General features: G+C 38.7%; 3 protein-coding genes across 4 annotated transcripts in view; 1 reads left to right on the top strand and 2 right to left on the bottom strand.

Annotated features, from left to right (window-relative positions):
* arhgap35a (Rho GTPase activating protein 35a) overlaps nucleotides 1–8,694 on the bottom strand; it is a 46,504-nt gene extending 37,810 nt beyond the window's left edge. The window contains exons 1-2 of one of the 2 annotated variants that reach the window (XM_055226105.1): nucleotides 8,035–8,684; nucleotides 5,849–5,955 (exon numbers count right to left, since the gene is read on the bottom strand). The gene's annotated coding sequence lies outside the window, so the exon portion shown is untranslated. Of the gene's footprint in view, nucleotides 1–5,848; nucleotides 5,956–8,034 lie in introns of both variants that reach the window. The other variant, XM_033977261.2, reaches the window with a different exon arrangement.
* A 3,526-nt stretch (nucleotides 8,695–12,220) lies between these two features.
* On the top strand, nucleotides 12,221–15,577 carry ap2s1 (adaptor related protein complex 2 subunit sigma 1). Its single transcript, XM_033976867.2, has 5 exons — nucleotides 12,221–12,310; nucleotides 12,632–12,781; nucleotides 13,082–13,195; nucleotides 13,974–14,033; nucleotides 14,529–15,577. Exons 1-5 carry the CDS (start codon nucleotides 12,308–12,310, stop codon nucleotides 14,628–14,630), a joined length of 429 nt encoding a protein of 142 aa, XP_033832758.1. The 5' UTR covers nucleotides 12,221–12,307; the 3' UTR covers nucleotides 14,631–15,577.
* A 792-nt stretch (nucleotides 15,578–16,369) lies between these two features.
* rab4b (RAB4B, member RAS oncogene family) lies at nucleotides 16,370–20,856 on the bottom strand. Its single transcript, XM_033976866.2, has 8 exons — nucleotides 20,663–20,856; nucleotides 19,090–19,170; nucleotides 18,889–19,003; nucleotides 18,759–18,821; nucleotides 18,057–18,211; nucleotides 17,872–17,967; nucleotides 17,498–17,672; nucleotides 16,370–17,417 (listed from the first exon to the last, which is right to left on the bottom strand). Exons 1-7 carry the CDS (start codon nucleotides 20,676–20,678, stop codon nucleotides 17,557–17,559), a joined length of 642 nt encoding a protein of 213 aa, XP_033832757.1. The 5' UTR covers nucleotides 20,679–20,856; the 3' UTR covers nucleotides 16,370–17,417; nucleotides 17,498–17,556.
* Nucleotides 20,857–26,676: the final 5,820 nt, after the last annotated feature.

Here is a 26,676-nt window from a genome sequence, read left to right as displayed (position 1 = left end):
GGGCAGAGAATGAAGAGAGGACAACAGGAGGGAGGGAAGGGGCTAAATTTCCTGTCTCATGGCTCGTGCTGCATTTTGGGAGGCCTCAAACTCAACTACATTCCAATCTTTAGTACATGTGGATGAGCAATACTGCTGCAGTTTTCATGCCCTGTGATACAGCACAGACACTGATAATAAATACCAAGTCTCACCCATCTTCCCTCTAAGCTCATAGCCTATGATTCTCCATTCAATGTTTATAGTGTTTAGACTTATCAAGTGTGCCCATGTTGTTGTGTCAGTATTGGGAGCTATTTACCACTTAAAGCATAAGTGGTTAACACATGAAATTCAAGCTTCTAATGTCCTCAAGGGCAAATGGACATAAGGTATCACAACATTCCAGCAGGAAGAGATGACTGTATGTATAGTAACATAATGTAACTTCTTTGCCTTGTATATCCCTGTAAGCTTTATTTATGCACCACCTCATGCCTCATAATAGTTTTTAGTCTCAACAATAAACAAGATCACTTGAAAATTAATATTATGTAAACTCTAATTCACTTCTTGGCCTTTGCTTTCCATTCTCCACAGACAGATAGATGCAGGCACTAATGCCCAATCTCACCAGACCGCCGGGGGACCTCTGGGTGCCCTTAGAGGCGGCTAACATCAACCACCCATGTCTCCACTGTCACCTTTGACCTCTGGAAAATCAGGCAGAGGAAAGCCTAAGCTGTTGTTGTTGGTCCACAACTGCACATGAAGAGTTGCACAATTTCCTAGAATCTGATGTGCTCTGGCCAAACACTGACCAACTGGGGACACAAAAATGATACTTTTATGTAGCTGCGTGGTTCCATGTGAAAACAGCAGCCAAACATGGACAGCCATTTTTTGATGCACCTAACCACTTTGAGAAAACACTGTATACATTGGATTACATGGGGAAAAAGAGTAATAATGTTTAGCTATATGCATGCAATACCGTTTGCCCACAGCCTGATATTGTGTGACTTTGTGCAATGTTTGCATAGTAGTTCAAGGGCAGGTTAAACTGGTCTCCGGTAGCGGTTGGTCTGCTGAGCTTCTTAACGCACAATAACAAGGAATGTGAGGCTATTAAAACAACCGGATTCAAACATAATATGGTATCCATGTCAAACCTACACTTTCTCCGTATCACAGATTCTCCTCCTTTTCTTCATGTCGGTTTGTGGCTGGTGTTTGATGTCAGTCTCGCACACAAATACATATGTACACAGCGGGAGGTAGAAATAATAGGAGCATCATCTTTCCAATAGCTGTGTTGATGTCAATTTGGGCAAAGGTTTGACACAGAATTTGTACAGAAAGTAATTGGCAATTTCTAGACATTTGTCATGACATGTAACTGGGAGCACATGTCATTTCAATTTGAAACTTCAAACTAAATAAAATCCTTGTTCCTTGCTGGCAACATGAAATCAATACATTAAGAATCTCTTGATTTTATAGGGACAACATCAACACTACTCCACAAGACCACCACCATGAAACACTCAGGTATACAACACTAGTAGGAATCCTATTGGGCTTCCATGTAAAATATAAATGTATGAAATGTGACGACAATTCACAAGCCTTCTGATAGACACTAGCAAATTAAACCAAAGTAATGAGAAAAACACTCACCATAACTAACAGAGAATGTTGTTAATCCTTCATAGCTAATTAGGGTTTGTTTGCTTTTCAAGATGTACATAAAGTTCCCAATGAGGAAATCGTTCTCCAAAGACGATCGGTAAATAGACAGTTGTAGTCAGCAGTGATTCAAACTGAGATCCAGCTCACCCTGACCTGACAAACAACATTCTGTCTCATTGGGTAAAGCAGCCATGCATTCCCACTACTCTGACTAATTCAAGAGTGTTGTGGTGAGCCTGTTCTCTCCACGGCCAATCCTTAAAACCAAAACAACTCCTCTAACATGTTTACATTCTTCAGTCATGTTTCTGTTACTTTTATCTGCTCAACACAAGTATGACGTGCAGTTCAGTCAGAGCATCCAAAAGCAGCTAGAGAAAAGGTTGTACTGGCATGCTACGTGATGAATCATTAGTGAAAATAAAACACTGAAAAACAGAGGTGAGCATTTTAAAAATGCTAATTTTGAAAATGTCATGCGACTCAGTTATATATTAAATTATGCCAAGTAAACTAATCAAGACACTGCATTTTTACTTCTGCACAACTGGCACGTTGAATTCTTGGGTATATTTACTCACTGTTCTGCTGACTACTACCAAATGGCTTTAACCTTAATCCAATTTCTCAGCCCTGTTGATTGCTTCTAAATTATTTACCATACAGAAATTTATTCTTGGGCAATATACATTGGGTGATAAATGGAAGTCTTTTCTCCACCAACTCAACAGGAATGTTACAAAATGGTGGATCCTCAGGAGCTACAGCACTGCAGCAGGAAATGAACTCTGACATAAGAGCTATGGACCTTGGGGCCCCCACTGCATCCTGGGAAATAATGGCACTGAGAAGAGAAACAACCCATGTCAACTCCTGAAAATGTAATCCATTTACTGAGCTCCAGAATAAAGCACAGGTCTATCCCAACAGCAGTTATGCGAATTTTCTCTGAAGACTCAAAGGTGATTCATCACTGATAACATTTGGTCATAACATAAGTGCTGTTTGCGTAACACAAAAATTGAGAGTAACAAGGTCAGAAGAAGTCTGACACTCGTCTCCACTATGTGCATATGGACTCGAAGGGAAACTACAGAGGGGAATGACGCTGTTACCATGGCGTTGGGTGTACCTCGTCCACCCATACAACGCCTCTGCACACTCTCTTTTATGGCCTTTTCCCAGTGAGACAATGGCATGGACATCATTAGCTAAGTGGTGTGAGGATGACAGCAGTGGCGCTCGCTGTGATCAATACGAGCTGGGCCTGGCGCCTTGAGGCCGGGCAGTGCTTACTCATCAGCCCTGGTTTCAGACTGGAGCAAGCCCGATAAGATGTGACGCTGTGGCACCATCACCTCCTGGAATAACAAATGACCATGAGCGGCCTTATCGCCTCATCTTAAAGACAATATGATGTCCACAGTCAGGCAGCAGAGGGGAGAGGTGAGACCGGGTCAGGCCCAGTCCATCACAAGTGTGCGTAGGGAAACTTACCTGTCATCTAACGCAATGTTTTACTTTCAGCATCCATGGCTAAAGATTTTTCGATTGACTTTCTCGTCGTGCAACCTCAAATCACTTACACCCATTTGGTTAAAGATTGACATTGACAAAGACATTCCTGCCATTCCAGATTCATACTGTATAATGGATATTGGATGGAAGACAATGGCGACTTCTTGTTAGTTATTTGAAATTGATTTATTGGAAAGTAATTTTTCATAATTTTTCTTTCATTTTCCAGAGTTAGAACAACTAATAATCAAAAACAAAATTCTCTAACAATATATGCCAAGTAATCACTATCAAATGCTAAGTGCCTCGGGCTACCTTCAAATACAGACTAGCTAATGACAACATTCCTAAGGGCTGTGGGCCAAATGGCATAGTTTTGTGATTTCCTGGTTGTACTTCGGAGACAGTGTCAGCAGCACGTGTTCACTGGGGGGATGTCACAGGCCAGCTCAGTGGTGGCTCCATCGCCCTAAAGTGGCATCTCATACAAACATCTAATGACAAGGTGGTGCCCTTCCCGTGTCCTTAACCACAGCTGACAATAACATCACAGCGCTGTGGTGCAGGACGGTAAAGTGAGGGACAGAGGGACCAAAACAAACACAAGAGTAGAGGATGCAGATGGACAGATGAAGGCAAAGTAAGTATTGTGGCAAAATTGAATGTACTTAAAGAGGTGTCCAAACTGTGATAAGTTTGAAAGCCGTTTCTCATCCTCTCCCCTTATTCACTGTTCATCACACTGTTTAGGTGCTGATTGGATCTGTCAGCTTTATTAGAGGACCTCCTTGCCTCTATTTCATTCTCCCCCTGCCCAAATTTTGCAAAAGACATCAAGTTGTCAGAATTCGTATACATCAGATGTCAAGATAAATAAAACAGCAGTAAAGGGTAATCCATATTGAACACTATGCTCATGTACTGTCACTATACATATAAATCTAAATTGCCATGGTACCTGTTTTGGCTCATTAGGGGCCACTTATATCACTGCTTTTACTTCATGCTACAATTTAAGTTTAAGGAGAGCAAAAAAACATTATTTTAAGAGCAGCATGTTTGAAAAGCCAATAAAAATAAATCATTAGTTTGTAGAATTACTGGTTAGTTTAATTTGGCACTTTTTCATATCTAAAAAGGATACAAATTACATGGCTGTTAATTTCATCATGCTTTACTTGACAGAAAGAAGTCGTCATCTTGTTTTGTTTTTTTATTTAGAAGCGAGTAAAACTGGATTTTCTGGTTACTGGTTACTGTCCAAAAACACAGCCAGGCATCGTAGGTGGACTTCCTACAGGAAACCTAGGGGCACCGAGAAGGAGAATCTCTAAAGCAAGAGCCAAACAACATTATGAGGAATTCGTCCAACTGCTGCCTAATTTAGGCATCACAGTCTGGGGCCACAATCCAGACCTGTGTTAGCTCCTAAGGTTAACAGGTTAGCAGGTTAGAACTGGCCTTTGTAAATATGTATACTACAATGAAACGTGAATGGATTTAACAGCCACACGTTATTATGAATTGTCCTAAAAGTTCTAAACTTCACTGGCCTAATTTCACTGGCTGTGACTCAATCATAACATCTTATCTATGGACCTGCTGACTCATGGAATTCAGCTGTGGCCAATCAGGGAGCAGCAGAGTAACTTCTGGCCGTCATTGATTGGTTGATCCCTGAGCAGGGAGCTGAAAGGGCACATACCAGGAACACAGCCTGCAGCACAAACTGGCAGCAGGTCCAGGTTTGCTTGCACTTTTTCTTTCCTCTCTCATCCCTCAAGTCTTTTATTTGTCCGTCTGATCCTCTATAGTGTTATTTTCATGTTCCAAAACTTTTAGCCAGTTACTTCTCTGCCTTCAAATGACCAAAGAGCCCATTAGCTTTGCCCCTCTCTTGTGTAATTGTATCTGCACTAGCCAAGGCAAGCTGCTCACGTCCAGAGGTCATCGTTCCTGTGCAGTTTACCTCCTGGCCCTTCATCTCCATGGTCACCGCGCTTTCAAACGCTGTTCTTCTCTTTTGGCAACAACTAAAAGGCCTTGTAAAAGACAAAGCCCCATGGCCACAATTTGAGCCTTTAATCATAACCAAAGCTTTAACTTTACACAACCATTTCCCACTGAATCAATTTGTATTGAAAAAGCAATTCAATGAATGGATTGGAGGAGAGTGAGGAGAAACACAATCTTATTTAAAAGGGTCATTTTGAACATGTACATTTGTCCTAGAGTAATTGTAATATTTTATCCACTTTTAGACTCCAGGGATATACTTGGCACATTCAGCATATCAGATTAGGGTTTTGTTCCCTCATACATAATTCCATCATTCGGGATAAAGAGTTCATCTGGCTCCATAAAAGAATAAGGGCTTTTCTATCTATCACTCTGTCCCCATCTGCAAATCTGTAATGAGGAGGCTAGCCCAAACAGCACCCACTGAAGGGGATCTCAGTTCAACCCAAGCAAGCCACACTTTCTAATGGAAATTCAGATACAATCATCCCAGAATGCACTTCTCTCTGCCTAATAAATCGGCCACTAGAACAAGGCGGCCATTGAAAGGAGAGTGACTGTAATCTGGTCCAGCGAACTCCAAAGCTGCCCGCTATAATTAGCTCTTTTCTCCATCAAACACATGCTAACATCGACTCACAAGTAGTGGCACAGTTTTCCGGGATCGGGGAGATTTTTTTCCATGGAGTTCCCCCAGCGTTGACAGGTACACTGGCGGTCGACACTTTCATTCATCGACACAGCAGTCTGGGGCAATAAAAGCAGGAGCTGACACAGGAAATAACACAGTACGAGACAGCACACATTTAATTTGAGTGGCATCGCAGGCCAAAAACACATCAAAATAAACCACTCAGAGCCGCCGATGAGATTACTGATTTAGGGCGCAAAGACTCAATTAGAATGACTCATCAAATACATTATTCAAAAATGACAAATTACAGTTGCGTATGAGGAAAATGGGGTCATAATCATTACATTATCTGACCTGGTTGGTGGACCTCATAACCCACATTGGATATGGTGAGGAAAAAGTCCCTACTTATTTTTTGCTCCATGTTATTCCCCTGAGTTTCAAACATTTACTTTTCCTTTCAGTGCTTACCTTGTTGACGTAAAAATTACATACTGATGCAACATGGATTTTACATCAGATGCCATTCCTGATGTAGCCCTATTCACTGGCGAGTTACTCCTAGTGTTTTGATAACAAACTCTTACAATTACACAAAAAATATCTCTTACCTATAATGACAAAAATACTGCCATGTCACTACAACAACCAACATGGTGAATCACTTGTGAATGAGTACATGTACGGTCATGTTTTCAGCCAACACATGAACTAAATGTTTATCTCTTACTATATGGGGCAGAATCTCTCATTGCTGCCCTATATCCTGCCGAGTAAAGCCAGCCTTCGTCTAATCCCGGACACATGCCCTAGCCCAGAGGATCCAGCAGTGGAAGATGCAGGGAGACTGAATTAATTCAAATCTTGAGTATTTTGATGCTGGTGGCTATAGCTGTTGCTTGGGTAAATGGCAGAGCGATTATGGTCTAAAGAGAGTTCCTGGAGAGGTGTGACTGTGCAGCAAAGGTCCCAATCAAGCAAAGGACACAAGTGCTGACAGCTGCTAATGCCATTACCTGATAGCAGAGAAAGGATGTTTCTTTCCATTACATTCATTCTAATTATTTTTAATCATAGAGACAAGTTGAAACTGTCAAAGTGGAAGCACCATGGGAGAGGTTATGAGTCAGATATTATGCTTGAAGAGGATGTACTCAAACAGCCTTATGGACAAAGCATTTGTACTTCTATGGATCGCTCAGAATATTACAAAAAAGAAAAGGCTGATGTTTTTCTATGTTTACATCAACAATTAAAATAGATTCTTTGGTGGAAAACTTAGGGGAATATATGTGACATACAATAAAACAGGTAGTGGCAAAGTCCAGTTAAGCCACTCTGACAAATAGGGAGTGGCTGCCAGAGCACTGGACCTTGCAGATCAAGTTATGACACACACCACTAAATTGATTACTAATTCCAGTGCTAATAATGACTTGTTCTATAGTCGTCTAATGGGATTCTCACAATTGCTGTCTGACATTTAGCTGCCGTTTTATCAACCGTCAAAACAACTAATGTCTCTGTCACCAAAATGTCATTTTATAGTCTAGACTCAATACAGAAAGTAACACAAATACTTCCTAAATCGGTGTACATTCACTTCAGCACATTCACCACAAATGTCAAAAAGAGGATGAATATATCACATGTGCACCAGCCTATAATTAAGGTTTATAACTTGTGATGTCCTAACCTATGAGCTCAAAGTATCTTCTCTTTTTTCCAATATGATTAGGCTAGAATATAATACTTATACAAAGCAGTCAATTAAAACCAATTTAAGGAATCAATGAAAGAATAACTCAATGAATTCCAGGTGTTATTCTGCAAACAATATTAATGTTTAGACAAGATTGGTTTTACAAGGCCCTTTCTCCTCTTTAAACTCCATGTTTAAACAAGCACATTTCTTACCCAGAGCCTTTAACAGCGTCATATAACACACCTATGCGTCATCATTTCAATAATTGTTGCTATATTATTTCTGCAAATCTCACAAGCCCCAGGGGGAAATGGGTCGACTCCCAGTTTCTTGTTATTCGTGGAAATCCAGTCAGACTACAGTGGAAGGAAGGAAAGACAAGCCACTAAAACAAACGCCCCAGCATGTGTTTTCAGGCTTGTATAAACGTACAGAGTGAGCGTTTCCATGTATAATTTGGTGTAAAGGCAAAGAGTCGAGTACATACCATAGCATTCCTCTCTGTGTCCAGCCCTGGTCCACTCCTTCGCTTTCTCTGCGCGTCCCCAGTGAAAATACTTCAAAAACACGCATAAAGCACTCCCCGCAAAGCCTCACATCGATTAGTTTTCACTCTAAACCGCCTGTCTGTCCATTACTTCCCACATTAAGTGCTCTTGCATCTAAAGTTTGGGGGTGCCATCTGCATATCCTTTGCGCTCCTTGTTTGAAAAGGAAAAACAAGTAAATTCTCGCAGGAAAACGCACGATGCTGTTCAAACTCTGCTCTGCTCGACACGGCTGGAATCGTCTTGTGAAAAAGAAAGAGGGAGGCGTTGCAAAGCGCTGTTTCAGTATGTTTTCCCTTCTTGCTTCACCACCACGTTGTTTTGACCAATTATTATTTCCTTTGTTGTGTTAAAAATCTAACAGTCCGTAGGCTACGATACGACGCGCGCTGCTCTGTCGCCAAAAGCACAAACGCGTTCACTGGTCGCCTCCTGTGCCAAATGTTCCCCTTCCTAACATTAAGCCCTGTACTGGCTCAAAGTGTGACGGTGAGGAGAGAGCTGTTTTTTCAGCTTCCCAATAATGGCGGACCTTCTCCTGAATACAGCATCTCGCTCCTGTTCACTCTCACACGCCGAGAGTCTCGCCCAGCGGTTCATGGACACAATTACAACGCACACAGGCTGTTTATCAGTGTGGCTGCTGAGAGCTGCTGGAGAGGAGGGAGGGTGACTATTTGACATAATTTAGGCTTTTGTATACATTTCATAGATTTTTTTCATCTTCATCTTCCCTTTAATAGCCTGTGTACTCTGTCTGTGTCTTCACACTTTAATGTGGTTGGTTATATCCACCTGTCACTCTAGAAACATGGAGGAAAGGCTGAAAAGCACTGACTAAATCAGTTCTGTTTTAGATTTATTGTTGGGAAGCTAAATAACACTGAATAACAAATACTGAAGGATATTTCAGGGAGCTTACAATCAATGGAGTAAATTAGTATTTAGCTTTAAAGGGAAAAGTCTATTTGGCAAAGCAAGTTTATTTGTATAGTACAATTCACACACAAGGTAATTTAAAGTGCTTTACAGAATGAGAAAGACATTAAAATCACAATACAACAAATCAAACCATAAATAATCACAAATAATCATCATAAAATTAACATTAAAGGATAAAAGTGCAGAATAAAAACCTTTCAGTCAAATGCACATAACTGTTTGGAGCCTGGATGTAAACATTGTCAAAGTAGAGGCCTGTCTCACATCTTCAGGAAGACTGTTCCAGATATGAGCTGCAGAAAACTGAAACACTGACTCCTCATGTTTAGTCCTGACTCTGGGCACCAGCAGGAGGCTGGTCCCTGAAGTCCTCAGAGTGTGAGATGGTTCATATGGCACTAACATGCCACATGTATTTTGAATATTTATTTCAAATTTCATAAACATGAGGTCTCAGAATCCCAATAGCTTATGAGGTGATGTTCATATTAAAAATTGCTTTTACTGAAAACAATTGATATTTTGACTTTAGCCTACATGAAGCCCAAGCTGTTTATTTTGTCATTTGGTGTTTTAGTTCTGAAGATGTTTATCTATTCAGAAAGCAGAATGAGCCTCACGAATCTCTCATTTTATGTATTCTGTATTTTATCTTTTTATATACTACTGATGGCAGCATGGGTGGATAGGCCAAGACAAATTTCCCACTCATGGGGCAATTAAGTTAATCTTGACTCTTGAATCATTTGGGTTGTCTGTGCCTTCAACTAAAACCAATTGGAAAGAAACCACAAGGGACACTACTTCATTACTAAAACCCTAGCACCCTTAGCCAATCATCAGTCAGTGCTAGTGCAGGATATGCAGCTCAATGAGTGAATTCTGGAGGTTCTGAGCTTTCACATGAGGTTTTTACTGAGAACAAGAAACAACTCAAAATTCAAAAAATAATCTATAGATGCTTATCATCAAGTGCAACAGTCATTTAGAGCTATGCACTACAGCACTGTGCCTCTGCTGTGCTTTGTACCGATGGACAATGGTTGGTGCCACTGCCATCACTGTAATGAACTAACTTTATTTATGTCGATTTATTCTCTTAGCCTCAGGTCTTCCACTCACTTCCTTAAACAATTGTGCTGCATTACTTATGCAGCTGTTTGTCACGTAACCTTCAGATAATTATTGAGGCAAGACGTCGCGTGAAACTGTTCATACAGAGAAAATATCTTGGCTCAAGTTAATGATCCTTGTTGGACTGTAAATCAATATTCATAAATGATAGACATACAGGCAAGTACTCTGGGAGAATAAAATGTAGAGTTGTTATGTTTTTTTCACCCACTCATTCCCTTTTAATGAAAATAAAGAAAGGAATTGGGTGTTCACTTTGGAAAACATTGATTCTGTAAAAGACTATTTGAGTACAAAGCTGTCTAAAGCCTGGATAAGTCAAGTTTAAATATTACTCTTTATTAAATACAAGTGCATGAGGGATTCAGGGACTGTGACCTACGAGTGCATGAGGCCACAGCTTCTGTGCAATGGCATCAGACCATATTCTGTGCAATATTTGTATGCCCCCAATCACACAGGGAAAGATTAGTCGAGATCGATGTACCGGATAATAATAATAAGTAGTTTTTCTCCATGTTTTAACTTATAGATAAACAGAACTTATAAGGTTAAAGTTTAGATTTAAGGTTAGCAAGTAATTAAAAAAGGTTAGGATAAGTATTGATGAATTTCCCCAAAAAGTATGAAAACCCAAGTACTTGTGTTATTGTTACTTGGCCTATTTATGCGACAACTACAATGAATCGACTAATCATTACTCGTTGATACAGTCTCTAAAACACTTACATATAAGATGTTTTTATAACAAAGACAGTGACATTATTAAATCAGCCTTTCAAACAAGAATGAACAATTTCAGGTTTTCAGCAAGAGTATACTTCATTTGTAAGTATTCTCTATTTAGAGCCTTCAGTCACCATCTTTATTTGGCTGGTAATGCTTTTAAATAGTCTCAACGTACATAGTAGTCAACTCCTAAAATAATCATTGTCACTCTGCCTGTTTATGAATACTTTACATACAACAGACGCTAGATGCTAACACATTTATCCAGTTCACTATTGAGCAACCTCTGACAGCTCTTCCACCCCTTGCAACTCCCCAAGCGGCCTGGATGCTGTTTCATGGGCTGTCCAAACTGTCTAGTCGAGTTTGTTAACTTTATGGACAGCCTACACTGTAAACAGACTTTTTGATTAAAAAGAAAATTCCAAATGTTGAAAGTGTTTTGGTTTGAAAGTGTGTCAAAATATGCACAAAAAGTGTAGCCTATTTGTTGTTAAGTAACATACAGGCCAATAGTAGAGTATAGGCCTTAATGTATGTAGGCTGACATATTGCCAACATGGACTAGACATTTTGAGGTGCAGACTGAAACACAGGATAGGCTCTAAAAGAATCTGCTTTTAACACAACCAAACTCTGTTCAGTCACTTTCAGTTACTTCTCTTTCAGCTGACAGCTTTGTCTAAACCCTTTATTACAGCTGTGGGGTCTTTCATGTGCATTTTGCTGCAAGGTCTTTTTGCTGAATGTTTCTTTCCAGTATGCATTTTTATGTTTATAGATGAATCTTTTGGCTGAATAAAGATGGTGACTGAAGGCTGAAGGCTCTTCTTTCAGGTTGAATGGCTGAATGGTGTGACCTCTAATGTGTTTCTGTAAGATTTCTTTTTCCGCTCAGATCGTTGGTGCACAGGTTATTATCAGTTAGTATTGGGGGGATAACCTTGTGCAACTGGGCTTCTGGTTTTGATCTGGGCTTGGTTATAGTGGTCTCTATCTGTGCAGCTAAATAGCTGAATGGACCGCTCCAGTCTTCATCATTGTTAGTGTCAGAAGAGCGCTCCGTGTCTCCCTCAGTCTCTGAGTGTAAATGTAAGTAAAAACAGTCTCCAGGTCACTATATTAATTTACTGTAGGCTATTGGGGACCAGGTCTCATGTGATCCTAATACGTACGCGTCGTACTGGATTCTGGGTATTGTAGTTCTCTATTATCAGACTCTTGGGGTGAAGAGTCAATAATAAAACTACAACTCCCATCGAGCAGAAGCAGCTGTGCAGGGCGGCACTTCCTGTTAGCTGGAACAAGATAGCGGACGAGCGATAGGATTTTTAATGTCGTTTAAACGCGCATAATTATCGAAATATACCGTGTAACGAGCCTGGGGAACACTATAAGAAAGAAAATATGGTTTGTATGGCACAATTGATCCGTACTATGTTTATTCACGGCTCATAAGTGTTAGCGTTAGCTCGTTAAATACCCGTTTCATTCAGTAGAATTTACAAGCTAGCTATAACCTTCTTATTATATTAACATTTAAGCAAAAAGCCGATGTCCTCGTTAATAAAATGAGGTTCGCCATTGGCCAACAGAATAGTCCACAGGTTTATTTGGGTGTGGTGTGATAAACGAAGCTTTATGTCAATAACTATTCCTTCACAATGCATTAAATGAAGCTGGATATTTGTACTTCTCTTTAAATAACAGTTTGTGTGATTTGTCAAATAGATTCGCTTCATTTTGATTCAAAACCGAGCTGGCAAAACGAGGCTGGCGAAGTGGTACATGCAGTTTGATGATGATGAAAAACAGAAATTAATCGAGGAGGTCCACGCTGTGGTGACAGTGAGGGACGCCAAGCACACCAACTTTGTGGAGGTAAATAACATTACAAACATCTTTATTATTTTGTAAAATTCATGTCACCTTTGGGTTTATTGGCTAGGTACATGCTAAGTCTATCTTGTAATCAACAATGTCCCATAGCCATGCTGTGATATAACCAACACTATACAAATGTTTACATATTGCAAACCAATTACATTTTGAATGTATGTAAAGTGCTATATTCAAATCAAGCTTGACTGATTAAGTCCATGTTTCTATGCTAAAAATAATTGTCCAAATGAAGTCTTAACATTTGTTTACATGTGTAAGGAAACATCTGTTTTCCCACAGTTCAGAAACTTTAAGATTATTTACCGACGCTATGCTGGGCTCTACTTCTGCATTTGTGTGGATGTGACTGATAACAACTTGGCATACCTAGAAGGAATCCACAACTTTGTCGAGGTAAATAACATCACATGATACAAAGACTAAGTGAACTGGGATGATTCAGTTGTCATGGTCTGATTAATTGTTGGAATGTCTGTCATTTCCTGGAAGCTCTTCTCCTGTTTTTGATGCTCTGCTTTAAAAATGTTTAAAGTCATGAGATATATAGTGGTCTGTATAAGAGTTTGTTTTGATAAAGCAAACAAATCCAGCCAACTTTGGTGCAATCCACTGTGGACTGTAATTAAGTCTAAGCCTTATTATTCCAACTTAAGCCATAAAACACAAGCTGAAATGTGTGATGTGTGTGAACTTCTTGAACAATGGATTTTCAGTGCTTCTGTATAGACTCAGATTTACAGGACAGTGACAGTGGGTGAAGTTGAGTTTAAACAGTACTCAAAAGTAAAAATTATTTCACAATGTAACTATATAATACATTATTGTTAGCTTGAGCTTGATGTGTATATCAAGAGACTGTGTTTTATCTGGAGTCCACTGGAGTGAAGGTCATCTTAAGTTGATGGAAAGGTTCATTTTAATTACCTTAAAATGGCCACATCACAATATCACTTTTAAATGTTAAAATTATTGTGAAAATAATTGTCACTGTTTCTGTTATTTTGCAATTATTAAAAGTAATGTTACTGTGACATAAATAAGCAAAAGATTTGTATTACATGACACACAATACACAGTAACTACACTGTTCACTGTACTATATTGTACAAATAAATATATTGACAAATTATTGAACTGATGGTTATTAAAATTACATTTTCTTTTATTCAAGGTGCTAAATGAATACTTTCACAATGTGTGTGAATTGGACCTTGTCTTCAACTTTTACAAGGTATGATGCAACTGTTTCATTTAATTCTTAAGCCAACAACATAAAGTATGTTTGTAGTTATAAATGATGAAAAATCATATATAATCAGGAACAATTATTATAGTGAGTTTTCCGCTTAGCGAAAAATGCTAAGCAACTAACTGCTGCACAGTCTTCTGTAACTGCATTGCTGTGCTTACTAATTACCAAAGGTGTCTAAACACCCACAAGCTTGACTTAACACAGTATCGCCCACACATGTCAGTCTGTGATTTACCAGTGCAGCAAGCAAATTACAATGAATAAGATCACATAATAACACTCCGTACACTTTTTTTCTTAGTCATTCCTGTAGTCAATATATTGACAAAAAATACTTGTAATTACAAGAATGTACAGTTGCATAGTCAATAACCATAGTCTTGTATAGATGCAGTGTATTTCTGAAATGGATTTATGGTGATAGGGTTATTATAATCTCAGTCCCCTCTCATGCTGTCGGCTCTGCTCTCACAGGTGTATACAGTGGTGGATGAGATGTTTCTAGCCGGAGAAATCAGGGAGACGAGCCAGACAAAGGTGCTCAAGCAGCTCCTCATGCTGCAGTCACTTGAGTAGAGTGGAGTGAAGTTGTCCTTCAGTACCTGCCCAATCATCTGACCAACCCCTCCACTGGAAATGACCCTTTGTGACCCAGCTGTCTATATGCATTTAATTGTGAGATGTTTGTCATTGCATTCTATAAGTTGCAAAATTTGGACAGTGCTTCTAGTTGAAGCTAATTAATATGAAGGCTGATCATTTCAACATTAACATAATTTCTTACTTTGCTACAGTTGTATTATACTCTATTCATGTCGATGACTCCCTCGATATTTAATTCACTACATTTTCTATCAGGCACTATACAATTAAAACAGGCTGGCTCTCAGTTAATAATTGTTTCAAAGACATGGGCTTAAATTGGTCCCCATTCTAAAGCCTGGTTGAACACCTCTCCTTTAGTGAGTATAGTGCATTTGTGATTCCGACCTTGTTGCTCAAGACATATTGTGATATTGTTAATAACAGTAGGTCTGTAGGTGCCAGGGTGCTCAAAAGCTGGAGGGTGTATTGGTGAAAATATTTTACTCAAGGCAGTGCAGTGAACTTTACTTTGAATAGTTTGTAAATAGGTGTATCTTACATTTGTCAGTGAACAGTGATTTCATTCATTCCAGATTTATTATCCTGCATCAGTTTCAGATCAAATGCAGGAGGCCCCACCCGTCTTTTAAAACCGTTCAATACAGTGAACTTGAGAATTTCACTTCCTGCAAATCGACAACCTCAACTGGCCCCTTTTTTCCTTTTTTTACCTTTAAGGTGTCAAGTTTGTTCAGCGTTACACAATGTTTAACTTTTGTATTTTTTTTCAGTTTTTTAGTTATCATAGTAGTATGTACCCTTACTGTGAACTTGTGCGAGTTGACGAAAGGAAGAATTGTGTGTATCCACCAATAAAGTCCAGTTATATGTAAATAACCAAAAAAAAGTAAAATAAAGTGAAATTATTACATCTGTAGACAAGGCTTTTCTTTTTGTGTGCTGGCGCCCTCTTGTGGTAGCAAGAGCGTCCTAAATATGTAAATCAGTCAATTCAGCTCAGCAACAAGAGGCCTCTGGGCGTTGCTTCATCGGCCTTAAATGTTCAACTATAGATGGTTTTACACAGGACATTTACTTTCATCATTCAAGAGCTATACCCTGATATCCTAACCTCACTGCCTCTGCTCCTTTGATTAAAGTTACAGAATCAAGAGGCCCGTACATTGTTTTGTGGTGAAACTTTGAGCCTATAAAAATGTTTTCAGTAGCATACATACGTATATAAAAGAACATGAAGACCACACATAACTGAAAAGCATACATTTACTGAAAATTGCATAATTACAATCAAAGAGCAACTGTCACCCATAACATACGATAAACGACTCTTATTTACAGCTTTACTTGATGTACAGTAGTATTCAGATTTATTATACATAAACATTTGTTACTAAGCAACAACTGATTTGGAAGTTATTTTACAACAGCTTTACACAGAACTGAAGTACAAATATATATTTAAATGATGGTATTAGCATGTAAGTGGGCTCATGAAGATGCAAAGATACGTGTGCTACAACAGATGAATGTGAATGATTAGTGCCTCCTGCAGCTCAGGAAGTCAAAGTCCTTTTATCATGACATCCACGTCAGCAGTGAGCCATCAACAAATCAGCTCACATATAGACCAAGTGCAGACACTAACACAGTCAGGTTGAGTGACAGAAAAACATACGCAAATCAGCTGTTATTAAGTAAGAAATGGTCACTACACTTACACTCTTTATTAATATTACAGTTCAAGTAAAATAACAATTTACAATCCTATACTTACAGCGTAAAAATTGAACACAATAAAAAATAATAAAAGTGCACTTGCCGAAAGAGCGCCAGAATACCAGCAATATTGTGTGGAATTGCATTTCATTTGGATTTTAAGTCTGTAAATCCTGCCTTCAGTGACTTAGACAATAGCAGTGCATTGGACTCAAGTGCCACAAGCCCTCAGTGTTTGGTTGAAAGGTTTTGCAAACTCACTGTTAAAAAACAATCCAAAGGAGCAGGGCAGGTGGAAAAACATTTCAAAATGGCACTGGGGTTAACCCAATTTGGTTTCCTGTTATGTATACCGTGTTTGCATATAGCACTGCCATTTAGGAGGTCTCTGGGTAAAAGTTGGTTATAAAAGTGCAAACATTGGTAGTTCTCAGCAGGAAACCAAAATCATATTTTTGTGCTTTTAATCACTCATACACTTTCCAAGGGACACTGAACTAATCATTTATCAAAACACACTGTTCACATAGTTGTTTTTCTGATTGTTTTCATAATGTGCGGATCCAGTGTTCATGATTTGTACTTCTGATAAACAGCATGTCTCTCCAGTTGGGAGTTTTTCCATTTATTTAATTGATCTACATAGACCAGACTTTGAACAAAAACTCTGTGCAGCAAACTGCTAACTTTTGCAGCTATTAAGAGATCAATTTCAAGAAATTGTCATGTTGTACTTTCTCAGAATTTGTCTCAACTTGCAAACACGTACATCATTTTAGGACACAGGGAGTTTACATCTCAGGTAAAAAAGAAAAAAAGAAAAGAAAAGAAGAAATCCAAATGAATTGCTTAATTGTTGATAATTTAAATAGAAAACATGTGCAAAGCAGAAATAAGCATATTTTTTAAATGTCAGGGCGCTCTCCACACAGCCATGACACCCTAGAACATTTAGTGCAGGGTGCCTGGGCTGCACTGACCAGTCCATATGATCCCAGTTGGAGTAGAAGGCCCTCAAACCCAGCCCTAAATCACCTCGAGCTGCAATATGAGACAATCACACTAGAACCATCAATTACACATTAACTATAGTTTTACACCCGACAACAGGACACACTGACCTGTAGGGGGCGTCCGGTCTGTGTGGGCCTGGGGCTGAGTTGAGGTCTGCCTCCCTTCCCTAGCAACTACACTGTTGTTTATTGTGGGTGGCTGTGTTCCTTGGCTGTCTTAGCTGCCTCAGTGAAGCGTCTCCATACTGAATACCGGATCCCATCCTTTCTGGGTCTAACTCACCTGGAAAAATTAATAGGCAAGTCAAAACGAACTCCACCTGAATCATTTAGCCAGCAAAAACAATAAGGGATGAAAATTACATGAGGCATAAACTTTAAACAGAGACATCATGGCTCCTTAATGCAAAAAGCATGCAAAGATGTCCACAAGACTAAGTGCTTTGAACACACCTCCTTAACAAACAAATAGGCGGTGTTACCTGAATCTATCTTGTTGAGAATGGTGCGAGCACATTTTAAAAATCCCTCCTCCACATTTTCTCCAGTCAAAGCACTTGTTTCCAAGAATATCAGCTCTGTGAAGAGTTTCAGTAGCAGTAAATATAAAACATAAAACAAAACAATCCAAGTTTTGTTCAATATGATTTTACTTTCTGGGTTTTACCATTTTCCTGAGCAAAGCGAGAAGCCTCCAGGAAGGTCACCTCTCTGTCTGCATCCAGGTCCTTCTTGTTGCCACATAAGATAATGACAATGTTAGGGCTCGCCAGTGTCCGTGCGTCTGTCAGCCAGTTGGTCAAAGCATTGTATGTCTCGCGGCTGAAACACAGTGGAGTCCAATCACAGCTTATGCAAGTCCCAGGAGGTTAAATCAAGGGTATGAGTCCACACTTGAGCAGCTGTGTTCAGTGGAGTGACATCACATCACACAAAATCTGATGAGAAGTTGTGCTGTGGTGGTTATATTTCTTATTTGCATAAGTTAATTTGTGCTCATTTTCAACTCCCATCTGCATTAAACATACGCACGTTTCTAATTTAAGTGTAGCAAGTTCTGAACACCATCAAACTGAATACTGAAAGTCTGCAGTTATTTGAACCATATGGAAATAACAAAATATCTTATCCCTATGGGCTCTTACTATGTATAAAACTTGACAGCAATGTAGTTTGGACCTCATAACAGTATGGGATGCTAGGGATTTTTGTATTCATATTTCTAGCTTCTCTTCAATGTTAATGTCTGAATAAAACTAATTTAAAAAAGACATTTCAAAATTCAAATATAATATGTTAAGTAAAGTTTGGTTACATATGGTTCAGGTGTATATATTGTACTAGAGGCAGCTTACAGTGCAGTAAGTACCTGGTAATGTCATAGACAAGTAGAGCTCCGGCTGCTCCTCTGTAGTAGCTACGGGTCACAGACCTAAAACAAAAGTGTTCATGAGTGCATGACAACTTTGACACAGAAGAACACTCATGAGTGTCAGTACCGAAAGCGCTCTTGCCCTGCGGTGTCCCATATTTGTAGTTTTACAGTCTTTCCTCCAACATTCACCACCCTGGAACCAAACTCTACTCCAATGGTATGGTTGGAGTCTTGCTTGACTGCAAATAAATAGGTAAGAATGAAAAGACAGCGCTTTTAGGAGTTATAAATTATGTAATTAATTTGTTTAGGAGCATCAACTTACATTTATTCTCTATGAACTGGTGAAGAAGACAGGACTTCCCTGCTCCAGCACTGCCAATAACCAGAAACTTGAACAGGAAGTCTGAAAGACAATATAGAGATCAATACAACAGAGCTATTAGGAGAGAATGCACTCCTCCTCCACAGAGACCAGCCAGGGCATCTCCTTTAATCCTATTGAGCAACCAGACTTAGACTTTTAATCACCAAACCTTATATGATCTAATAGGATAATGGGCTGCTTCAGACACAAATATTACACAAATCTTAAGACAACATAACAAAAAAGATAAATTCTCTTAAATGTTCAACAATGTTTAAAACTAGTATTGAGTTTATAAAATCAACAGATTAACATCATTGTATTTATTCAGAAATACATTTTAGGAATGGGGAAAAAGGTTTTGACTAATTATATCAGTAAATATAAAGAATAAAAAACAATCCAAGTTTTTTTTATTACTTTTTATTACTTTGTTCCCTTTTATTGAAAATGGATTGGAATAATTTTTGGCAAAGCACACCAAAGTAAGACAAAATTTATGACAGACATCTAGATTGGTGGCTTCAGTACCATAATCTTATATTATATCATTATACAGTAGAATGACATTTTTAAAACAGGACAAAAATAGTTTATTTAATGCAGTTTATCATTTAATCATACCACCAAAGGTCAAAGGTATATCTGGTCAAATTAGTACTTACTTTCCATACTGGTTGTATCAATCTAGTTCCATCAATAATAATTTTATGACTAACTACTCAAAAAGAACTGAGTATTGTCTACTACAGTCAATTGTGGGGGCCAATCATTAAGAGTCTGTTACAAAAAACCATATCAGACAAGGCTCAGTGGAAATCATTTTCATATAACAGTACATGTGTATGAGTAACGGGAGATGCATATGGCATGCCATTTACAAACTACTGGTCTTGACTGTGCTCAGAGTAGATGCTATGAACTCACACGTAGACCCCAATCTATGCAAACCATGTATGCAAAGCATGCTGAAATACAACGTTGCAATCAAGTATTCACTGTTTAGTGTTGTAATGGTTTTAAAAAAATATTGCTTTAACATAAGAAAGTCTGCATGTGCAACCTAGCCAGGTTTAATGGAGCACTATAGAACTTTTACCTTCCTGACTTTCTCCTACTTCACACAACTAGTCAACTCTGGACAGGAGCCTGCACATAAGTCCAGTGTCATGTGTCCCTCGTTTTATTTTAACATACACTTTGGCATCGTCACTAAATAAGCCTGTTTATCATAGCTAGCAATCAAGTACCAAGCTAGTGAACTGCGTTTAAGGAAACGGACTACTGCGCCATGGACATCAGGTAGTTACACAGGACAATATATGTGCTTATCGATAGATCTGTAATAATTCTATTATGATACTGTTTGAAACATACAGTTATAGTCACATATGAGCCCGAGCCACATATTGAGGTAAGCTAACTAACACAGCTCATTCGTTGCATGTCATCTGTCTCCTCTCTCAGGCTGTGTATCCATAAGGTTAGCTGTTAGCAACCATCAAATGAACTTCCGCGATTCAAAACGTACCGTATGTCTCAGACATGTTGAAACTTGTTGAAAGGGAGAGACGTGCCTTCTGTGGCCTCCTGAAATGGCTGTGCTGGCCCAACACACACCTGTTTAGTGTGTTTATCTGAGGTGCTAGATGCTTCGTGGCTCCTCTCCACAGAAACAGGGCACGCACAGTGTGCGTCTGACGTCATCTTCCTTTACTTTGGGGCAAATGTGCGTCCATAAACTGTCAGTCTTTGTAGCAAACTGACTGCAAAATGATAATTTTATTTTACAGTACTTTACTTTATGTAGCCTTTACTCTTTACTTTATTTGTGAGGTTAATCTTTTCTTAGAAGTCCTCTGTTCGTATTGCATATTGGCACTTCATGTGGACAGTAGTGGACAGCGATAGAATTTTAAAGCACAGGGATAGCTGTTTTCCTCTCGGTGCTTATATGATAATAAACGCTGTAAATCTTCTGGCCGATTAGCAATAAAACTTTGATCTACTCTCTGCACCTGCCTGTATTATGTGACAGTGCAACAAACGGCCACACGATGGCGACAAAGCTTAAAAAAAAACCATCAAGACAAAAGGGACGTAATCGTGCGTTCACACCGGGGCACCAGGGGCGTCGAGTTTACGTGCAGACTTTATATGGCTGTCTTTACGTCTCAATATTACATTGTTACTGAATAATCTACTTGCCATTTTTCGTATTTAAGAGACTGTGCTTTTAATTTGACTATATCATCATATTTTATTGGCCATAGTGTCTAATTGTAAGCAAAAAAGTAGGCTAATAATCTAATGACTCATTAAACAAGAGATATTTACATGAGGCTATTATGTCTAGGACTATAGATGAAAATAAAGTATTCATTGGCCACCTTGTCTACTTAACCTCCCTTCTGCCCTTCTGACTGTTCCAGAAGGGCAAGGGCTGTATATGTGTGCATTGCACTTGTTCTTACCTCATTCATTCTGCTTCTCTCCACACACCCTTAGAAACCCGGACTGTTCAAGGGCAAAAGGTGAAAAAATACGGAGACCTTCATTTGCTCTCTCTGATTTCCTCCTTGTCTTTGTTCTGCTTTGGCAAAACCCTCATCCTCCACAGTCTTGTTTAAAGCTGGAAGGATTAAAGACACAAGGAATAGTGGGCACAGTGCTGTGTGGGGCACGGATGTTTTCCTAAGGTGTATGAGAAAGGTTAGCTACAAAGGTGGAGCAGTAATACAAAGAAAATGAGTTTTAACTTCCGTCAGCAGCACTGTTTACTTTTGTGAGTGTCTCTTTGTGGCCTCCCCCTAGTACTTTGCAGCTGTCTTAAAACTCATAGTGAATAGTGGATGGCAGTTTCTGACTTGTGTAGTTAGAGCTTATAATGGGCTGCTTTTGCAGAGCCTTTCATCTCCCTTTGACATTATCCTTCTAACATCAACAAATGTGTTCATGGCAGGAGATCCCCCACAAAATCCCAGTCACATTCTTAGCATCTATATCATGCTCACAACACACAATGAATCATTTGAAGAGGATGGTTTGCAGCAGTCATTTGGAGACAGGTGAGCACTGTGGTTGGTGTAGTATAAATACAGAGGTGCTGGTCCCATGAGTCACCCTGTAAAACTCAGTCTTTTAAAGTGTATTAACACCCTGCTGTTTTATGCAAACAAAGGAGAGATGACGTAAGATTTAAGACACCATTACAACTGTAAGGTTGCATGCATGGAGGGGATACTGCCCTAAATGTACTTAACAGTATTCTTCAAAGCATAAACTAAGTGTGTCCAAATACAGGCACACCACAGGCTATGCTGCAAGAAGGAAGTTTTACATGAAGAAAGCAGGAGTATGATCTTTGAAATGCTAGAAATGAATGGGGAGACCAAACACTTAAAGTGTCACTCAGGCCATGAGATAAAAGGCACCACATATCAGGTTCCTCAGGCTAATCACAAATTAAGACCTGTCACAATAATTACTATATCGTCTTATCATTCAAGACATGAGAGCTGGAACAATCATTTTTGGGGGTTAATATTTACTGTGGATATTTTTTCTTTGTACAAGTGGGGAACCTTTTGGCATTTTAAAAACTTTTTTTTAGCCTGTAGAAGTTTGAACTAACCTCCTAACTAACTTCAGTGACTCATTAAGTGTTTCATGTAATTATTGCAGCTCATGTTCATTAACAATACTGTACATATAGAATAGTTTATTGGATAAATCCTGCTTTAGTGTTTTCATGTCAGTGGCATAATGTGTTTTAATATAATAGTTCATCGTCTATATTTTCTTCAGAAATATATCATATTTCAAAATGTGTTATCTTCACATGCCTAATCAAGACAATACTTTTTTCAACTGTACTTCAGTGTAGTTTCTTGCATTTAATTGTCATTCATTACAGTAATTTCATTTGGATTTGAACTATAGCAAAACTGTAAACAACAACTCAAAACTCACTTGTTCAGACTGTCCTATCTCTTGTAACCAATCACACATCTTTTATCAATCAGTTTTTTTGTCATGTTTTATTGTATTTGTATGTTTTTATCAAATTTTTATCTTGTTCAGTGTCCTTGGGTGTTTTGAAAGACGATTATAAATAAAATGCATAATTATTATTATTATAACATATATTATCATATTTTGATGAATGCTTTTTGAAGGACTGTTTCACAATGTGCTACATGAGCTATGATTTATTTTTATGAATTACAAGGTTAAGATAAAGTAAAAGATAAGAGTAAACTTAAATGCTTGTACTTCAATTCTATACTTGTGATTGATGGTATTTTTTTTCTAATTAAGATGTGAGTTGCTAGTTTGTTAAGTGCATTTGAAGAGTGTTACATCTGACATGCAGTTAGAGGGGTTCCAGTTTGGATGTACAAAAATCTGGTGTTGACCTCTCATTTCTATCCCATCTTTCTTCTTTTATCAGTGCATAGATCTGAGCAGGATCTCTACTTTTCTTTACACCCCTCTCTGTGTCAGGCAGAATCAAATGTCCCCTGTGGCTTGTTTTTGAAAGACAATGTCATAATCATTTTTCTGTGGCCAGTATCAGTGGACAAGCATATCCACATATTATTTTTACTAAAATATTAACCTTTTAACTCTTACAGAAGAAATGAGAGTGAATGACTCAGGAAATGAGAATTAAGAGCAAATATTTTATATGTTGTTAGGAAAAGAAGTTTAAAGTCATATATAGTATTTCAAAGTTCCAATGCTGATCTGACTTATCTGAACTTTGAACACCTTTTCATTAAGTTATAAATGTAAAATACCACAATAATATGTCAAAAGTATTTAAAACGCCTGAAGAAAGCAGATGCTGAGCAAATGTGAGCAAATGTGCTCATATTACATCAGACTCAGTTGCATAAAACACAGCCCTCATTAATCAGTCTTAACCAGATAACATTTATCAACAAGTTGTGATGTGTTCCCTTAATCTCCACCTCTCATCCCAGTGCTCCTCACAAATTGAAAAAATGGACCCTTATCATTTGGACATTGATAACATTCCTGCTGGATCTGACTTGTTGAGGAATCTATGTATGATGTCATTCATCTTGTACAGAATTCATATTTTCAGATCGCCTTGCAGCTCCCTGGGGCAAAGGGCTTGTCCTGTCTTAGACCCGAGCTGCAAATCACTGAGCTTCACCTTTCTACATTTGAGGCTTGGATATGATCATTGATTGTCAGTTCATCTTTCACCATGCACTTAACTAGAAGACCCCTCCAGAAACCTAAGCACAGCAGGGGCTTCTGGGAATGTGCCACACTGCACGAATACAATGGCTGATGCTCACTGAAAAGAATAGGCTCTTTTCCTTCACATTGAATAGATGTTTGTGAGTGAAGGGCAGGAAATCCTCCACAAAATCACTTGGACCTTTACATTGTACATTAGAATATGCTACATTTTTTACAGCTACTGTGAAGACATAATTCCTAAGTTATACACATTTTATAGCTCTTTCTTTTTTCATCGGTCTAAAGCAAATGTAATCAAAATTCTGCTTAGAGGTTTGACCCAAAGCTTGTTGATATTTTGATATATGCATTAATTCTCCTATTTTAAAGAGTGCCACAATCCCTGTTGCCGTGCAGAGTCAGCTGTAATAATAACTCATTTCAGATCAAATGTAGGTCAGTGTGAAACGTGACAGTGACTGTGTGAACAGGGGCCTCACAGGTCCTATCTTTCATTTATGTATCCACAAGTTTCCTCTTGTCTTTGGCCCCACACCCACATAACATGAGGTGAAGAAACCCCTGAGGAGGAAGACGGTGGCCATGATGGATGACATCACTGACCACAAATCAAGGACATGTCTTCTCAGCATTTCCTCCATCCTTACTATATTATAATGTGCATTTAAATTATTGTAATTAATAATTAGTCCATTGTTAAAAGGAGATTAACACAGATTATCATTAATTAACGGCCAGACAAGGGCTGCGTTAGGTGCTGGGGAACCAAAGCACCTTGATGAGAAATGGGCTGGGGTGAGAGTGGGTTACACGAATAGTATGATGAAGAAATGGTCACTTCTAAACTATAGTCCAAGTTTACAGCTAATCAACTAGTAGCTCAAAATTCCAATATCCACAAAATGCAACTGCTGTCACAACTTGAGATTAACGAGGTACAACACAAATGTTATGGCAAGAGGGAGCCAGGACACCAGGTCAGAGGAGAATTAAATCAACTCTCAAACCAGAGGTTGGGTACAAAGCCCCAATAAATGTGTGTAGGTATGTATATATATATATATATATATATATATATATATATATATATATATATATATATATATATATATATATATATATATATATATATATATATATATATATATATATATATATATATATATATATATATATATATATATATATATATGAGGGAGTATTCTGTACAATACTTCAACTGCCATAAGCGAGAGTAGCACCAGCCAACTTTGTGTCGTCTCTTTTGATTTGCCATGTATAATTAGGACAATGCTCCTCTGGCTCATCTGAGGTACACCTAAACATGGCATTATAAACAGTGAATGTGTGAATGTTAATAAAGTGGTGCTTGGCCTTAGGCCTGTCAGCTGCTGCTCCGTCAGCCCTGCTCTCACTTGTGTCCTCTCACTGCAAATGACAGGGACTGAGTAAAGCCACACTCATTTTGACCGGAGTGTGCCAGAGACTGTTTGTCCAAGCCACCCTTCTCGGGCCACCTTGTCATTGTCTCCTCTTAATTCTGCAAACACTGCAGACTTAGCTTGTCATTTAGGCACAATTAAAGCTCCCACACACCCCACCCGGCTGACCCTCTGTGGCTCTCAGGTCTGTATTTTCCCAACTAACCTCCTCATTTCCTTCAAGGGTCATGCCTAGATTGAGTGCCTGAAGGATTCTAGATCAATAAAGTTGAAACCCCTTCCTTTGGATGCACAGATTAGCCTGTACCTTGCCTCTAGGGACTCAGCTGTGTAAGAGGACACAGTGGAGTAGAAAGGTCCTTTGTGGAAGTGACAGGTCTTAACATAAGAGTGAAAATCAGCCGTCCTTTACAGAGGAAAGTAGTGATTTAGCTTAGCTCTTCTTTAGTGCACTATCACACAGCAAATGGCTCAAAATAAAATGTCACATTAAGGCTTAGATTAGCTAAAATAAAACAAAAACAATAACCACTAATAATAACTACACCACACACTCAAAATCATATAATTGACTTTTTATGTGTTGTTTTTTGTATAGGCCTACAAGCAATTCAGGCAATTGTAAGTAATAAAGAAATTGCACAGTTGTGCTAAGGACACTGCCCGCTCAGCCCTTGTTATCTTGGCCTACATCATCAGAGGTATAATACTCCCTACAACTAAACTGGATTGGATTCAAATTGACTGTCACAATGTCTCCTGGGTCCCATACTGATGGTAAATAAACTCCATTCTCATGCCACTTTTTTATTCTACAGTAAGCATCAGAAAAGTTGTGGAGGTTGCTGAGTTGGAGGGTGTTATT

Source organism: Periophthalmus magnuspinnatus, chromosome 13 (assembly GCF_009829125.3).
Source record: "Periophthalmus magnuspinnatus isolate fPerMag1 chromosome 13, fPerMag1.2.pri, whole genome shotgun sequence".
NCBI lineage: Eukaryota > Metazoa > Chordata > Actinopteri > Gobiiformes > Gobiidae > Periophthalmus > Periophthalmus magnuspinnatus.
Note: the sequence above shows the minus strand (reverse complement) of the source record. Positions and strands in the feature narration are given on the sequence as shown.